The sequence below is a fragment of the Bombina bombina genome, chromosome 2 (assembly GCF_027579735.1).
Source record: "Bombina bombina isolate aBomBom1 chromosome 2, aBomBom1.pri, whole genome shotgun sequence".
Taxonomy (NCBI): Eukaryota; Metazoa; Chordata; class Amphibia; order Anura; family Bombinatoridae; genus Bombina; species Bombina bombina.
The window spans coordinates 1266850082-1266865206 of NC_069500.1; the positions used below are offsets into that span (position 1 = coordinate 1266850082).

General features: G+C 36.2%; 1 protein-coding gene across 1 annotated transcript; it reads right to left on the bottom strand.

Annotated features, from left to right (window-relative positions):
* Window positions 1-7280: 7280 nt before the first annotated feature.
* LOC128648250 (putative nuclease HARBI1) lies at window positions 7281-9112 on the bottom strand. The gene is made up of 4 exons (XM_053700881.1): window positions 8706-9112; window positions 8346-8424; window positions 7467-7768; window positions 7281-7377 (listed from the first exon to the last, which is right to left on the bottom strand). The coding sequence occupies exons 1-4, from the start codon at window positions 8824-8826 to the stop codon at window positions 7373-7375; spliced, it is 507 nt and encodes a 168-aa protein (XP_053556856.1). The 5' UTR covers window positions 8827-9112; the 3' UTR covers window positions 7281-7372.
* Window positions 9113-15125: the final 6013 nt, after the last annotated feature.

Sequence of the window (15125 nt, forward strand, 5' to 3'; positions counted from 1 at the left end):
CCTGAGACCTCAAATCTTTTAGCCTTTATAACTTTTGTGTGCAATATTTTTTGTATCATTTTTTATTGTGTTGTTATGAGTGTAACTGTATTTTTTATGTGTTTTGTGTAACTTTTTTATTTTGTGAAACAGTTAACCAGAGCTCTGAGGACACAGTAAGCATTTTGCGCTCAAACGATCATGTTTAATTTCAATTTCTAATATCAGCGGTAAACCAGACGAGCGTAAACACTGAAATAAAATCCTTATAAACGATAAACCTTAGTGCTCCACTTGTTATCTGGCCCTAAATGGAAATAAATTATTCAAAGACCGGGTTTTCATTGAAAATAAAAATATGAATATATAGAAAACTAAGGTGAAAATATTGCAGATAGAAGACTTGATATATATTAAATGTTTCAATTGTAAATACATTTTCTTAGTATACTTTGTATATGTGTGGTTTGTAGTAGAGGATACTTTAAAGACACTAGAGTCCTAAAAATTACCAGCACAGTGATGTGACCGTTAGTTGTTAGTGTTATTAAAATCACTTGCATCTGTGCAGACATTTGAGAACATGTTTGAAAAATGAAAATCTTCTGTTTAAAATAAGGGGTCTCAGGTTACTCTGTATGTTGTCAGTGGTGTAAGAGGTTCTACCCCACCCTTTTTTGGGTGGATGGTTCTGGCAGGTGATTAACCCCTTAGCCCAATCGGACGTAAATATACGCTGTGTGTTACTTTTCTTATCATACTGCACAACATATATATATATATATTTATATATATATATATATATATATATATATATATATATATATATATATATATATATATATATATATATATATATATATATATATATATATATATATACAGTGGATATAAAAAGTCTACACACCCCTGTTAAAATGTCAGGTTTCTGTGATGTAAAAAAATGAGACAAAGATAAATCATTTCAGAACTTTTTCCACCATTAATGTGACCTATAAACTGTACAACTCAATTGAAAAATAAACTGAAATCTATAAGGTAAAGGGAAATAAAAATAAAAAAATAAAATAATATGGTTGCATAAGTGTGAACACCCTTAAACTAATACTTTATTGAAGCACCTTTTGATTTTTTACAGCACTCAGTCTTTTTGGGTATTAGTTTTTCAGCATGGCACATCTTGACTTGACAAGATTTGCCCACTCTTCTTTGCAAAAACACTCTAAATCTGTCAGAATGCGAGGGCTTCTCCTGTGCACAGCCCTCTTCAAATCACCCCACAGATTTTGAATTGGATTCAGGTCTGGGCTCTGGCTGGCCCATCCCAAAACTTTAATCTTCTTCTGGTAAAGCCATTCCTTTGTTGATTTGGATGTATGCTTTGGGTCGTTTTCATGCTGAAAGATGAAGTTCCTCTTCATGTTCAGCTTTCTAGCAGAAGCCTGATGGTTTTGTGCCAATATTGAGCTCGCTTCCATTGAGTCGTTAAAAATGGAGCCGTAAGCTACCGAAGCGGACGACAGCTAAAGGTAATTTACGGCTCCATTTTAGTACCAGGTTTCCATTGAAAAGATTAGCGTGTTGCGCGCAGTCGCTCTTTTCGGCCGTACGTAAGTTTGCGTTGCCAACCGATGTCGGATTTGTCGAAAAGCGCGCCATAACAAGTGCATTGCCATGGTAACCCGACCTCTGTCTATAAGAATAACGGTTTGCGCCTGCGCTCTTTACCTGTGATCGCCTCTAGAGAGAAAGACACGGGAGCTAGTTGCGTTGGTAGGAGTTTTGGGTTTTTGAGAGTTGTTGGAGAGTTTGATATTTGATTTTCATATATTCTTATTGTAGGCCTCATATAATATTAGGAACACACACACACATCCATACATTAGTTAATTAACACACATTAGTTTATACACACAAATACACACACACACACATACACACTTTTATTTGATACAAACACATTCACATATTTTTTTTCATTAACCCCCATATCCCCATCTTCCTTTATTACTCCTTTCATTAATCCCCTTATTCCACTTCCCATCCCCCCTTTGACTACCTTTCCCTTCCTCACTATATAACTTTTTTTTTAATATATATACATTTTTCACATCCTATTTATTTTTTACATCCCATATTTTTTGTTTCATTTGACTATATAGCTCACCCCTTTCTTCATTTGCATCCCTTATTATTTGTCTATAATTTTGTTCTAATCCTCCTTAGTTTTTCCTTTTTCATTTACATCCCTTTGTTTATTTTCACCCCCACATTTTATTTTTATTTTGAGGGATATAGAATAGAGATAGTTAGGGTCTAGATAGGTTAGGTAGTTAGTTTTGGGGCTATTTAATATAGGGTTTAGTTAGGTGACTTAGTGTAGTTAGGTAAGCTAGGGACTTTAGTGTTAGGTTAGAGTTAGGGAGGAAGGAGAAAGGGATGGATAGGCCTAGTGGAGTTGGGAAGGGGGTGGCTAGGGGGAGGGCAGTGGTGAGGGTGGATAGAGGGAGGGGGAGGGGGGAAGTAGGGAGTAGTATGGGCAGGAATAGGGGCCGAGGTTTGGGTGGAGGATTTGTCCTTCCTCAAACCCTGGCAGAGGAGGGAAGGAGAGAGGGTGGAAGAGGAATGGAGGTGGGAGGAGTGAGGAGGAGTCAGCCTCAGCTAGGCACAAAAAGAAAAGGGAAAGTGGGGCAGACTGTGGCAACTGGGGGTGGGGCTGGTGGTAGCCTGTCACAGCCTGCAGGGACAGAGGAGGTAGAGAGGGCTGGTCCCCAGTCACAGGAGGGAGAGTCTGTGTCTGCTGGCCCTTCAGGTGTGAAGGGCAGGCTTAGAGAGGAGAGGTACTCTGAGGAGGAGAAGGAGGCTCTTGTTGAGGCATACTTGGAGAGGGCAGCTCAGCTGGAGAACCCTAACCTGAGGCCGGCTGTCCGGAATAAGCTGTGGGAGGAGATTCGAGTGGCAGTCAGCTGCTTAGGACGTAATCGTTCTATTGCCAGCATTAAACACCGCTATCATGACTGCAGGAGGGAAACCAAAGCTAAGCTGGCACAGCAGGCCAAATATGCACGTGGGACAGGTGGTGGTCCTAGCAAGAGGATACACCTAAGGTCATGGGAGGAGATGATGGCCAATGTCATCTCAGATGAATCTGTTTACGGATGTAAGGGGACAATGGACACATCAGTGCCAGCTGAAGAGGTCCATGAAGGTGAATATTAAATATCATATGTAATAAATGTTTTATTTCTAACAAATATATGTTAACATCAGAAATATATATCGGCTTTGTTTTTTAAAATATAAATGTAATCATACACATGTGTAATACAGAATATAGAATGTTCATATATTATATATGTTTAGTAATCAATTGTGTTCAAGCATCAGTGGAAAACATACCTAGGTAGGATTAGTACAAGTAATGTTTTACATGGTTCAAAGTCTAATTTGCACAGTAACTTAAAGTGATAGTAAACCCAATTTTTTTATTTCATGATTCAGATAGAGCAGCAATTTTAAGCAACTCTCTAATGTACTACTATTATAAATATTTCTTTGTTCTCTTGGTATCTTTTTCTGAAAAAGTAGGAATGTAAGCTATGGAGACTTTGCATTTTTTGTTCAGAACCCTGGCTAGCGCTCGTGATTGGTGGCTACATTTAGCCACCCAATAAGCAACAGCAACCCAGGTTCTGAAACAAATATTGTCTGGCTCTTAAGCTTTACATTCTTGCTTCTCAAATAAAGATACCAAGAGAAGGAAGAAAATATGATAATAGGAGTAAAATATTAAATGTTGACTAAATTTGCATGCTCTGTCTGAATCATGAAAGTTTAATTTGTACTTCATTGCCCCTTTAATGGCATCTTAACATAGTTGTAGTGGATATATTCATCCTGATTTCTGGAGTGGCTATCTGCTCAAACAAGCAAGGGTATAGATTTAAATTCTTTCTATCTATATCATATATATGGACTATGTGTAATACAAAGAGTCGCTTAGAGGCACAATCTTTAAATATACACCTCTGGTTAAATATGTTTAAGTTCATACAGAAATTATATATATATATATATATATAAAACTATATCTATAAAATTGATTTTAAAATGTTAGATGTTTCATCAGATTAATTTGTAATTACAATTTATTTTTCAGAATTGGAACATGAGTATGAGTCCTCAACAAGACCGGAGGCCAGTGATGTTCCGGAATTCAGTGAGGAGGAGGAGGGGGATGTTATTGAAGCTGGATACTCCTACCTCAGCATACTTGAAGGAGATGAGCAACAGCCACTGGCCTATGAGGTTGAAAATGTTCCTGGCCCATCCCCATATTCATCTGGGAGGACATATCATCAGATGCAGCCTCCACCACCACAGCATTATCAGATGCATCCTCCAACGCAGCATTATCAGATGCATCCTCCAACGCAGCATTATCAGATGCATCCTCCAACGCAGCATTATCAGATGCATCCTCCAACGCAGCATTATCAGATGCATCCTCCAACGCAGCATTATCAGATGCATCCTCCAACGCAGCATTATCAGATGCATCCTCCACCACCACAGCATCGGCAGATGCCTCCTTCATCACCACAGCATCAGCAGATGCATCCTCCACCACCACAGCATCAGCAGATGCCTCCTTCATCACCACAGCATCAGCAGATGCATCCTCCATCACCACAGCATCAGCAGATGCCTCCTTCATCACCACAGCATCAGCAGATGCATCCTCCATCACCACAGCATCAGCAGATGCATCCTCCACCGCAGCATATGTACTATATGCCACCTCAACAACACATTCAGCACCCTCCCATGGCACAACAAATGCCGCCACCACTACCACCACCACAACAATCACCACCACCCCCCACCAATGTCTGTCCTCAATTGGATATTGAGCCACCCACACAGTCCCCAAGACTGAGTGACGACAACCTCACACAGAGCCAGGAATATGTGCCGGAGACACCTATACAGCCACAAGTGCCCCCCATGGAATCCAATATCCCCGCGCAGTCCCAGCAGGATGCTCTACTGAGGCTCATTCACAGGGAGCTTAGACTTACTAGGCTCCAGCAGCAGCAGGATTTCAGGAGGCTACAGAGCCAGATGGACATACATAATGCTGCACTCGTCCGCCTGGCAGAGGCAGTGGAGAGGGTTGCAGATAGGCCGCAAACTCCCTCCTCACTCGCATCCTCCGTTATCTCCCTGCAGGACCCTGAATCACATCTTTTAGCCTCCCAGCCAGCTGGTGTGCGTCGCCCAAGACGCCACACTTCCATCCCAAGTACCTCTCCTCCAAAGGCCAAATCCCGCCGCAAGCATTAAGAAGTATTTTTCTTTTTAAATTCTTTCAAGATATATAATATCTAATTTTTTTATGAAGCACTTTCTTAAGTGTGATTTCCATCTCATAAATATGCATATATTTTTCTAATCAAAATTAGAAAATATATTTCAAAATTGTTTTAATAGCTGTTTATTTTCAAAAACATTAACAGCTTTATTCATTTTTATTTCACATGATGTCAATTAATATGCAGGTGTAAATTGTTGATAAATGTATGTGTCCTTTTATTGAGGATATTATGCCGTTTAAGAATACTTGGGGATACGTGTCTGAAATTTATACAGTATATGCTATCTAACATTGGTCAACGTGACATGTGTAAATGTTATGATTTATATTCCACAAGCATATGTTGTTTGCTCCTTCAGATGAAGCTAATAAGGCTTATACAGTTATAGAAGAGTTGAAAAGTAAATATTCCTTCCTGTTGATATGGCCAAATACCTTGCATTCATTATAGTCCTATGTGGAATGTAATATCTGAAATATATACCTATCATGACTAATACCTATCATGACTAATGCACTCCTTTTTGTCAAGATTATTATTCAATATTTAGAATAATTAGATAAATGTATCTTTATGATATTTAAGCACTGGTGTATACACAACATATATGTGATTGCCATGATATAGAGGTGATTAATACATTTTAATTGACATCATATGAACAGACACAGACTCTCCCTGGGACCAATGCACAATGCACTTTTAAATTGTTTCAATAACTCCATGTTAAAGACAATACTTCATATCTCTTGAAGTATGTCATATTAAGCACTTATGTATTTTGGTTAATAGTCTAAATATTGCAAATGTATTATCTGCTTTAGCAGACATGACATTACATATATTTTATAAATATTAGTACTATGACGCATTATAACTTTAATGTGTCATCGTTTTGTATTGAATAAATATGATTTTCACATTGAAAATTACATTTGAATGAGGGTAAATCTGTAATAATAAAACTCATCTTCATGATAAAAAGATTTTTTCCTTTGACTTATTTTTCTATATTATTTTCTATGAGGTAACCATGCCATTCAAGTGTGCAATCTCAGGGGATTGTATGTATTGATAATGTATCTTTATTTTAAGGATTATATTATATCTGGATTTGTCTCTTTGAAATGAGCATCTGATATATTTCTTAAAGGGATAGCCTATTAAAAATAAAACTCAGGAATTAGAGCATGCAGTATTTATATACTTAAATATGTAATCCTATAATCTATTTAACTTAATTATCATCTGTAATTTAATAAAACAGGAATGTTATCTTAGGAATCTACCCATTTTGAATCTGCACATGGGGAGCGCTTGATGATTGTTGTCTAAATGTAGGCAACAATCAGCAAGTGCACCACAGGTGATGAGCATTAAATGGAATGGCTCCTAAACTTAAATACATGATTGAAATAAGAAACATAAAAGGATTAAATTGATTATGAGTACATATGTAAGTTGATTGGATTTGAATGATTTATCTGGTTCATTAATGTTTTATTGTGAACACACTCTTCCTTTTTTTTTTTAAAGTGACATAAATTCCATTATTTTGCTAAAACATATATATTTAAAAGCAAATCTAATATATTTATATTCTTTATATTTCTTAATATTCTTAGTATCCTTTGATTATAGTTTTATTTAGGTAAGATCAGGAGCAGCATAGAACCTATGTTAGAGCTGTTTATTGTTGCCAACATACAGTATATATCCTGTCTGTCATTGGTTCACCCATGTACTCAATTTTATTAACCAGGAGTGCATAGCTGCTCTTTAAATAATTATACCAAGAGAACAAAGTCATATTTGGAATATAATTAAAATGATATTTTAGATAATTATGTTATACATAAATCATAAGATGAATGCATTGATTAGTACATAGCTGGAAATAAAGAAACATTCACCATGACTATATTTGAGTAAAGTATACATTTATTTAGGGAAAATGTGGTAAATATAGGGATGAGGAGAGAGGGAGGGGAGTGGTATTCCATTTCTGAGAATCTTCAATCTGTAAAACATTAAAAGAAACAAATGTGTATTATTAAAAAACATAATCATAAATAACTAAAAGGTCTCATTACAATACTATAAAAATACCTGAAAAGAATTCTTGAATAGTTGCAGATCTCTCCAAATGGGCATTGAGGGGTTGGGGATGATTAATTACATCAGGCTCAAAGATTTCACCTGGGGGCTGTGGTGTTGGAAGTAAGTCGTTCAACATCCCATGCTCCTGTGCCATGTTGTGTAGACAGCAACATGCCACTATGATTTTAATAGCTTTTTCCGGACTGAATTGGAGATCCCCCCCTGATCTGTCCAGGCAGCGAAAGCGCATTTTTAGAACACCAAACAGTCGTTCTATTATAGCACGTGTTCGGATATGTGCTTCATTATATCTGTATTAAAAGAACAAGAAATATGATTATAATATATAATGTGAAGACAAATCAAATACTAATGAGCTAACTACATTCCTGGTTTGATCTTATAAATCTTTAATCCATTTTATATATATATAAATATATTTATATTGAAGCAGAGAGATTTATAAATGCTTCACTGATAATAGATGATTTGTATTTTGACTGTCCCTTTAAAGGCACTCAGTACAACATTGTTATGTCTGTGATAGTGATATATACACACACACACAAGATAATCAAGCAACAAATGTATGTGCACAAACACAGATATATAGCTTAATAAAGGGGCAGGAGCCCCGAAACGTTGCTCAATAAAGGTGCTGTTGCTCCACATAGAGTGCTACCTGTGTGTTCTATTTCATTACATTTACTGGGACTTTGGAAAAGGAGGTCCTCCAGGTTTGCACCTACATTCACCCAAGAGTGATTTAAAGGGACATTCCTATGAAGTGTGTACTGGTCCTACTTTTCTACAGATTATAGTGAGCATTTTGCAAGGCACAATCAATATTTCTGACACACATGAGCAGAAAATAAATATATATTTTACCTTAATTCAGCAGGCCCAACAACCTGGTTCTCTTTCAATGGTGTCCAAATCCATTTTTTAAGAGGATATGCAGAATCTGCTAAAATATGAATGCATAGATATACAGTATATATATATATAGATATAGATAGATAGATAAACACACATCTTTCCATAAAGCAATGTATGACATAAAATAATGTTATGCATATGTCTTACTATGACATAGTTAATATATATCTTTTAAATGATTAACAATTTATTTATTTAATCAATTTCACCCCCTTAGACACATACATAAAGGATTATAAAGCAATGAAACAATAAAATGTCAAAATATTGAACACATGAAGGCATCATAATATATACATAAACACTTACCGAGGAGATGTCCTTCAGGCATTTGATTTGTCTCAAACAATCTCCACACACCAGAATTCCTGAGGATGTAGGCATCATGGCTACTTCCTGGGAACCCTGCCACAACATTTAATATGCGCATGTTTGCATCACATATAATCTGCACATTTAAGGAGTGGAAGTGTTTCCTATTTCTAAATATTATCTCCCTGCGCACAGGGGGTCTTAGGGCAATATGAGTGCAGTCAATGGCCCCAAGGACATTGGGTATGCCACCTAAAAGAAAAAAGTCCCTCTTAACATCACGCCAACCTCTGGGTGATGTGGGGAAAAAAATAAATTTTCTGCAATTATCATAAAGTCCATCAATAACTTTTGAAAGATGCTTAGAAAGAGTGGACTTATGCACCCCAGTTACAATGCCCCCTGTCACCTGAAAGGATCCAGAAGCCAAAAAATGAAGTGCCCCTAGTAGTTTGGTCATTCCAGGGACAGCCCTGCTTGAATAGCCCTGGCTTTCCAGCCTATCTTGCAACAGGGCATATAACTGATATATTTTCTCCCTGTTGAGCCTGAAACTTTCAAACACCTGCTGCTCATTCAGGGTTTCTATATCCAGCCTCACTCTGGGGATGTCAGGCCTACGCTGTCTAACTTCAGCATTGTCAGCTTCTCTCTCACCCTGCATTTTGAAATATCTGTTCTGAGGTTAGGCTAGGTGTGCTCTTTTTTTATAGCTGTGTGTTGCTTGTTAACATATGTGAAACTGGTGATTGCAATGAATAACATGGGGGGGAGGGCTTATCTTCATCTCATCTAATCCTTAATTTAATGAACAGTTTGAAAGTATATACTTACTCATGACTTTTATTTTTGATATGAACTATAATTTCAACATATATGTAGTTACATATCGGAAATTCAAAGACACTGAATGTAATTATTATATTTTTCCATTTAAATATATCAGCCTTTATCATAACAGTTAAAAGTAATTATTAAAATTATATGATTTATATAGGTCAAATATATATATACAATTATCATACATATATACATGTAGGAGAAGATTATTATTAGATAAAATTATATTTCTATATGTAATTTTTTTGTGATTTTCAATTTCAATGAGAAACAGGCCTCAAAAAGCTCTTTTTTCCTCCTTTACACCTAGTTGAGCTGGGGGTAATATGTCTCAATGTATCGACAGCCTCCGACAGTGTATTAACGGTTAGCGATTTCAATGGAAACCTGGTATAATTTATCGATTAACGGCTTCTATTACTTTCTATGGGACGCGAAAATCTTTTCGGCAGCCGAAGTCCGGCAGCCGATATTGAGGTATAACGCGCCATTGGAAACAGTCGTTAAACGCTATTGCTTTCGACAGCATATTTAACGGTTTGCGAGTGCACGCAAACTGAATTACGACTCAATGGAAGCGAGGCCATTGTCTGGTATTTGGAACTGTTCATTATTCCCTCTACCTTGACTAAGGCCCCAGTTCCAGCTGAAGAAAAACAGCCCCAAAGCATGATGCTGAAACCACCATGCTTCACTGTGGGTATGGTGTTCTTTTGGTGATATGCAGTCTTGTTTTTGCGCCAAACATATCTTTTGGAATTATGGCCAAAAAGTTAAACTTTGGTTTCATCAGACCAGAACACCTTTTGCAAAGGCTTCCGTTTTGCCACTCTTCCCTGTAGCCCAGACATATGAAGAATACTGGCGATTATTGCCACATGTACCACACAGCCAGTGCTTGCCAGATATTCCTGCAGCTCCTTTAATGTTGCTGTATGCCTCTTGGCAGCCTCCCAGACCAGTTTTCTTCTTGTCTTTTCATCAATTTTGGAGGGACATCCAGTTCTTGGTAATGTCCCTGTTGCACCATATTTTCTTCACTTGATGATGACTATCTTCACTGTGTTCCATGGTATATCTAATGCTTTGGAAATTCTTTTGTACCCTTCTCCTGACTGATACCTTTTAACAATGAGATCCCTCTGATGCTTTAGAAGCTCTCTGCGGACCATGGCTTTTGCTGTAGGATGCGACTAGCAAAATGTCAGGAAAGACCTACTAGAACAGCTGAACTTTATTTGGGGTTAATCAGAGGCACGTTAAATGATGACAGGTGTGTACTGACTCCTTTTTAACATGAATGTTGAATGTGATTGCTTAATTCTGAACACAGCTACATCCCCAGTTATAAAAGGGTGTTCACACTTATGCAACCATATTATTTTAGTTTTTTATTTTTATTTCCCTTTACCTAAAAGATTTCAGTTTGTTTTTCAATTGAGTAGTACAGTTTATAGGTCACATTAAAGGTGGAAAAAGTTCTGAAATGATTTATCTTTGTTTAATTTTTTTACATCACAGAAACCTGGTGGTGTAACGGTGGCATAAAATATACCAACATATGGGCCTAGATAAATACCTTGGGTTGTCTACTTAAACAAATATATATAGTTTAAACATGTAAGCAGAAAAAACAAGACTCTATTTCTGTTTAAATGAAGTGATAGAAAAATGAAAAATATTCTCCTGTATTTTGGGCAAATTCTTCTATGAAAGTCCCGGTAGTGAACCGGTTATTGTTGCTATGTTGTGTTGAAACAGTTTGGCTAACTTCTCCTCATAGTTTAAATCTTCCATTCCCCTTATTAGGGTTGTGGCCCTTCTCTGTGTCTAATGTCCTTTTTTTAAATTGGTCTTCAGAACTGCACTCCATACTCAAGCTGGGATCTTACCAGGGATTTATATAGTGACAGAATTATGCTTTCTTCCCTTACATCAATGCCTTATATAATAAATGCTAGTATTTTATTAGCCTTAGAAGCTGCTGCCATTCCATTGTGCACAACTGTTAAATTTGTTATCTATAAGTAGGCTTAAAGGGATACTGAACCTAAAGTTTTTCTTTCATGATTCAGATAGAGCATGCAATTTTAAGCAACTTTCTAATTTACTCCAATTTCTCTTCGATCTCTTGGTATCTTTACTTGAAAAAGCAGGCATGTAAGCTTACGAGCCAGCCCATCTTTAATTCAGCACCTGGGTAGCACTTACTGATTGGTGGCTAAATGCATTCAGGGCCGGAACCAAAAATGGGCCGGCTCATAAGCTTACATTCCTGCTTTTTCAAATAAAGATACCAAGAGAACAAAGAATAGGTGGCGGCATACAAGATTCTAGAAAACCCCATATAACAAGAGGTTATGACCCGGTCTTGGAACGTGGGCGGACCCTGTGGAATCTCACCCCTAGCAGATGGTACCAGATGCCCTAGAGGATTTTCAGCCGTCAGGCCCACAGGGTGGGGCAATCCCAGGGCACGACCTGAGGACATCACCCCACCCCTGCAAACCCTGTACTGTAACTTGGGCCATGACCTCTCGCCACAAGAGAACCCCTCAGTTAAGGTAGTCTAGGAGTCTTGATGCCACTGATCTATAAGGTAACATCCTGAAATAATTTTTTATTTTTTTTAAATGTGGGACGACCAGGCCATCTTAACCCCTTAAGGACCAAGGACGTACAGGGTATGTCCTACAAAAATGGTCACTTAATGACCAAGGACGTACCCTGTACGTCCTCAGGGTTTTCATGCGCTAGAAGCGATCCAGGCACTTTCATGTTATTGCAGCAATGCCTCGATATAGAGGAATCCTGCAATAAAAAAAATGTAGGCATCCGATGCAGAGAGAGTCACTCTGTGGCCCTCTCTGCATCAGCCAGCAATGATGCCGATCGTTGGTGGGAGCCATAGCAGGGAGGCGGGTGGGCGGCCCATCATTGGTGAATATCCAGATCCTTTCTTGCCAAAATTAGCATTGGACATAGTAGGTCAGGATAAAAAAATGTGTGACACCTGTATACCTGTCTATCACACTACACATTAATATGGTTCTTTTCCTATTTTTTCTTTTTAATGGAATTTAAATTGTATGATTTCTAAATTACATGTTTTGTTTAATATATAGCACTTGTTATACAAGTGAAATGGTCTTTAAAGTTTTTTTCATTTTGATTATGAATCATGCATGAATGAGATCAGAAATGTTGTGCACTGACAATAAGTTGTGGCTGCATGTAAAACCTTAAAAGGACAAAAATCTTGTAATTACAAGAGGTTTGTATGGCCTTAGTAAAGGAACATAATAATGTAAAACTTTCTCCCCTATAATGTTTTCCAAATGATCCATTTTACCTAGTGGGGTTTATTCAATGTTTTACAAATAGCTCATTAACTTTATTGTGTCATTTTTAAATAGCTGTTTTTGTCTGTTGAAAATACCCCCAATATTGCAATATTGAATCTTGCAGTATAGAACATTTTTGTAAACAAGAGTCAACAGCAGAAATCAACCTCACATTTGTGAGTGGGAGAGAGCCCAGACCATTTGAAATGTTTTTTTCTGCTGTAGAGTGTGGAAACTTCCTAACTAATTTAACACCTTGCTTGCTGCAATGAATTTTCAATAGCCAAACTCTCTCAACCACTTGCCTTATTTGGAAAAATCAATCTGGGCTAGTAGTAGACAAGGTGAATACGGATTTGGCTATTTCAGAACAAATTACAAATTTTTTAATATCTGTATTTCACTATATATTTGTTTTTTGTGGAGAATGTATTAGTATATTTAAACACTTTGGAGAGTGGACCTTACATGTGCAATATTGCTGATTCCAGTAGAAAAGCCATGTAAAGGTATGGGACTGGTGCATTTATAGCATTTAATATTTAATAACTGTGGAAAGGTTTAAATATTACACAATTGCATTTACCTTATACAAAGACGTGTAGATAGCCATCATGGATAAGTGGTATAATTAACCATGTTGATTATAAATTAATTGTGTAGCTCAAGAAATAAAGGGACACACACACATATATATATATATATATATATATATATAGATATATAGATAGATAGATAGATAGATAGATAGATAGATAGATAGATAGATAGATAGATAGATAGATAGAGATAGAGAGAGAGAGAGAGAGAGAGAGAGAGAGAGAGAGAGTGAGAGAGAGAGAGAGAGAGAGAGAAATAGAGAGAGAGATTTTTAATAAATTATTGGACATTTATGTCTAAAATATCAAGAATTAATACTATTACATTTATTTATAAATATAGTTAGATTTATTTGAACCCATAGTAGTTTTTTTTTAATCTCATGAAATATAACTACTATAAATTATTTTCCATCACACATTTTAAATTGTTTATTTATTTGCAGGATACCTGTGTTTCTGATACATTGCTCCCTATTAATTATCCAAGTTTTCTATATAAATCTGTCACAATAAAATGCTCTGAGGCTATAGCGTTACATGTCATGGCAAAATGGTCACTATTTTTCTTGAGTAGGATATTCTATGCCCTTTTGGTCTCTTTCTGTCAAATTGATTTTCTTATTTAAGCTAAACAAGCAGTTATCAGCTCTGTACAATGCCAGCTGAAATAGTGAGTACCCAATTAGTAAACATAGTCAATGAATAGGTCAGGTTGTTTAGTTAGAGTTAGACCATGCTTTAAGGTTTGTTTAGCTTTTCTGTGACCCCTTTCTCATCATTAGTTATATTTTCCTGGTGCACAAACAAACAAGTAAATAACATAGATGCAGTCATGTAACCTATGGAAATAGTACAGATCATTAAAAGTGAATGTTTTTTTGCTGTAGAAATAGATGATCAATAATATAACAACGTGCACAAATACCTAAAACCCAGACAATCAAATGCATGGCAGCAAGTTATTGTACATATGTTCAATAGGATGTTTTAGTGATATGTTGTTATTCTATAAAAATGAGTTGAAGACATGATTTAATTTAACTATTTAGATCATCACTAACATTTAGTACCTGATTTAGAGAAAAGTTATTATAACGACTTAATTAATATATATATATATATATATATATATATATAAAAAAATTCTTTCTTTCCTTTCTTTCTCTCTCTCTCTCTCTTTCCTTTCTTCCTGCAATTTCAATTTATTTCTACAATTTCTGTTATTTGTTCCTACATATAATTAGGCACTTGACATTGCCATTTATAAATGTAACTATAATAAACAAATTAATACATTTGCCCATTTGCTGGTTGCCTTAATAGGCTGTTTTCCATATATAAGAATGAAAGATTGAATTGTTTTCCATGCTATACGTTTTCCTGGAATATTTTACTGAAAATTATGTATGTAATGCTGGGTCATATTATTTTATTTGTTAATTTTTTTTAATCAGACTCATATTTTAAATCTTTTATTTAGTAGAACATGAGCCTTTAACACATTTTTGCTATTTGTTTTTATACAAAAGCTCATAAAGAAATTGCTAAATAAATTAATAGAAAAAGTAACGCTGCTCTAAATAAGATATACAGGTCATGGATATCTTCAGCTAGATAACAGAGGGTTTCCT

Excerpts from the sequence above, each read along its gene's own strand:
- LOC128648250 (XM_053700881.1), bottom strand. The coding sequence starts at position 8,826 with ATGCGCATATTAAATGTTGTGGCAGGGTTCCCAGGAAGTAGCCATGAT. Across the intron at positions 8,425-8,705 it reads GCCTGAAGGACATCTCCTCG|CAGATTCTGCATATCCTCTT; the intron begins GTAAGTGTTTAT and ends TTCATATTTTAG. Across the intron at positions 7,769-8,345 it reads GTTGGGCCTGCTGAATTAAG|ATATAATGAAGCACATATCC; the intron begins GTAAAATATATA and ends CTTTTAATACAG.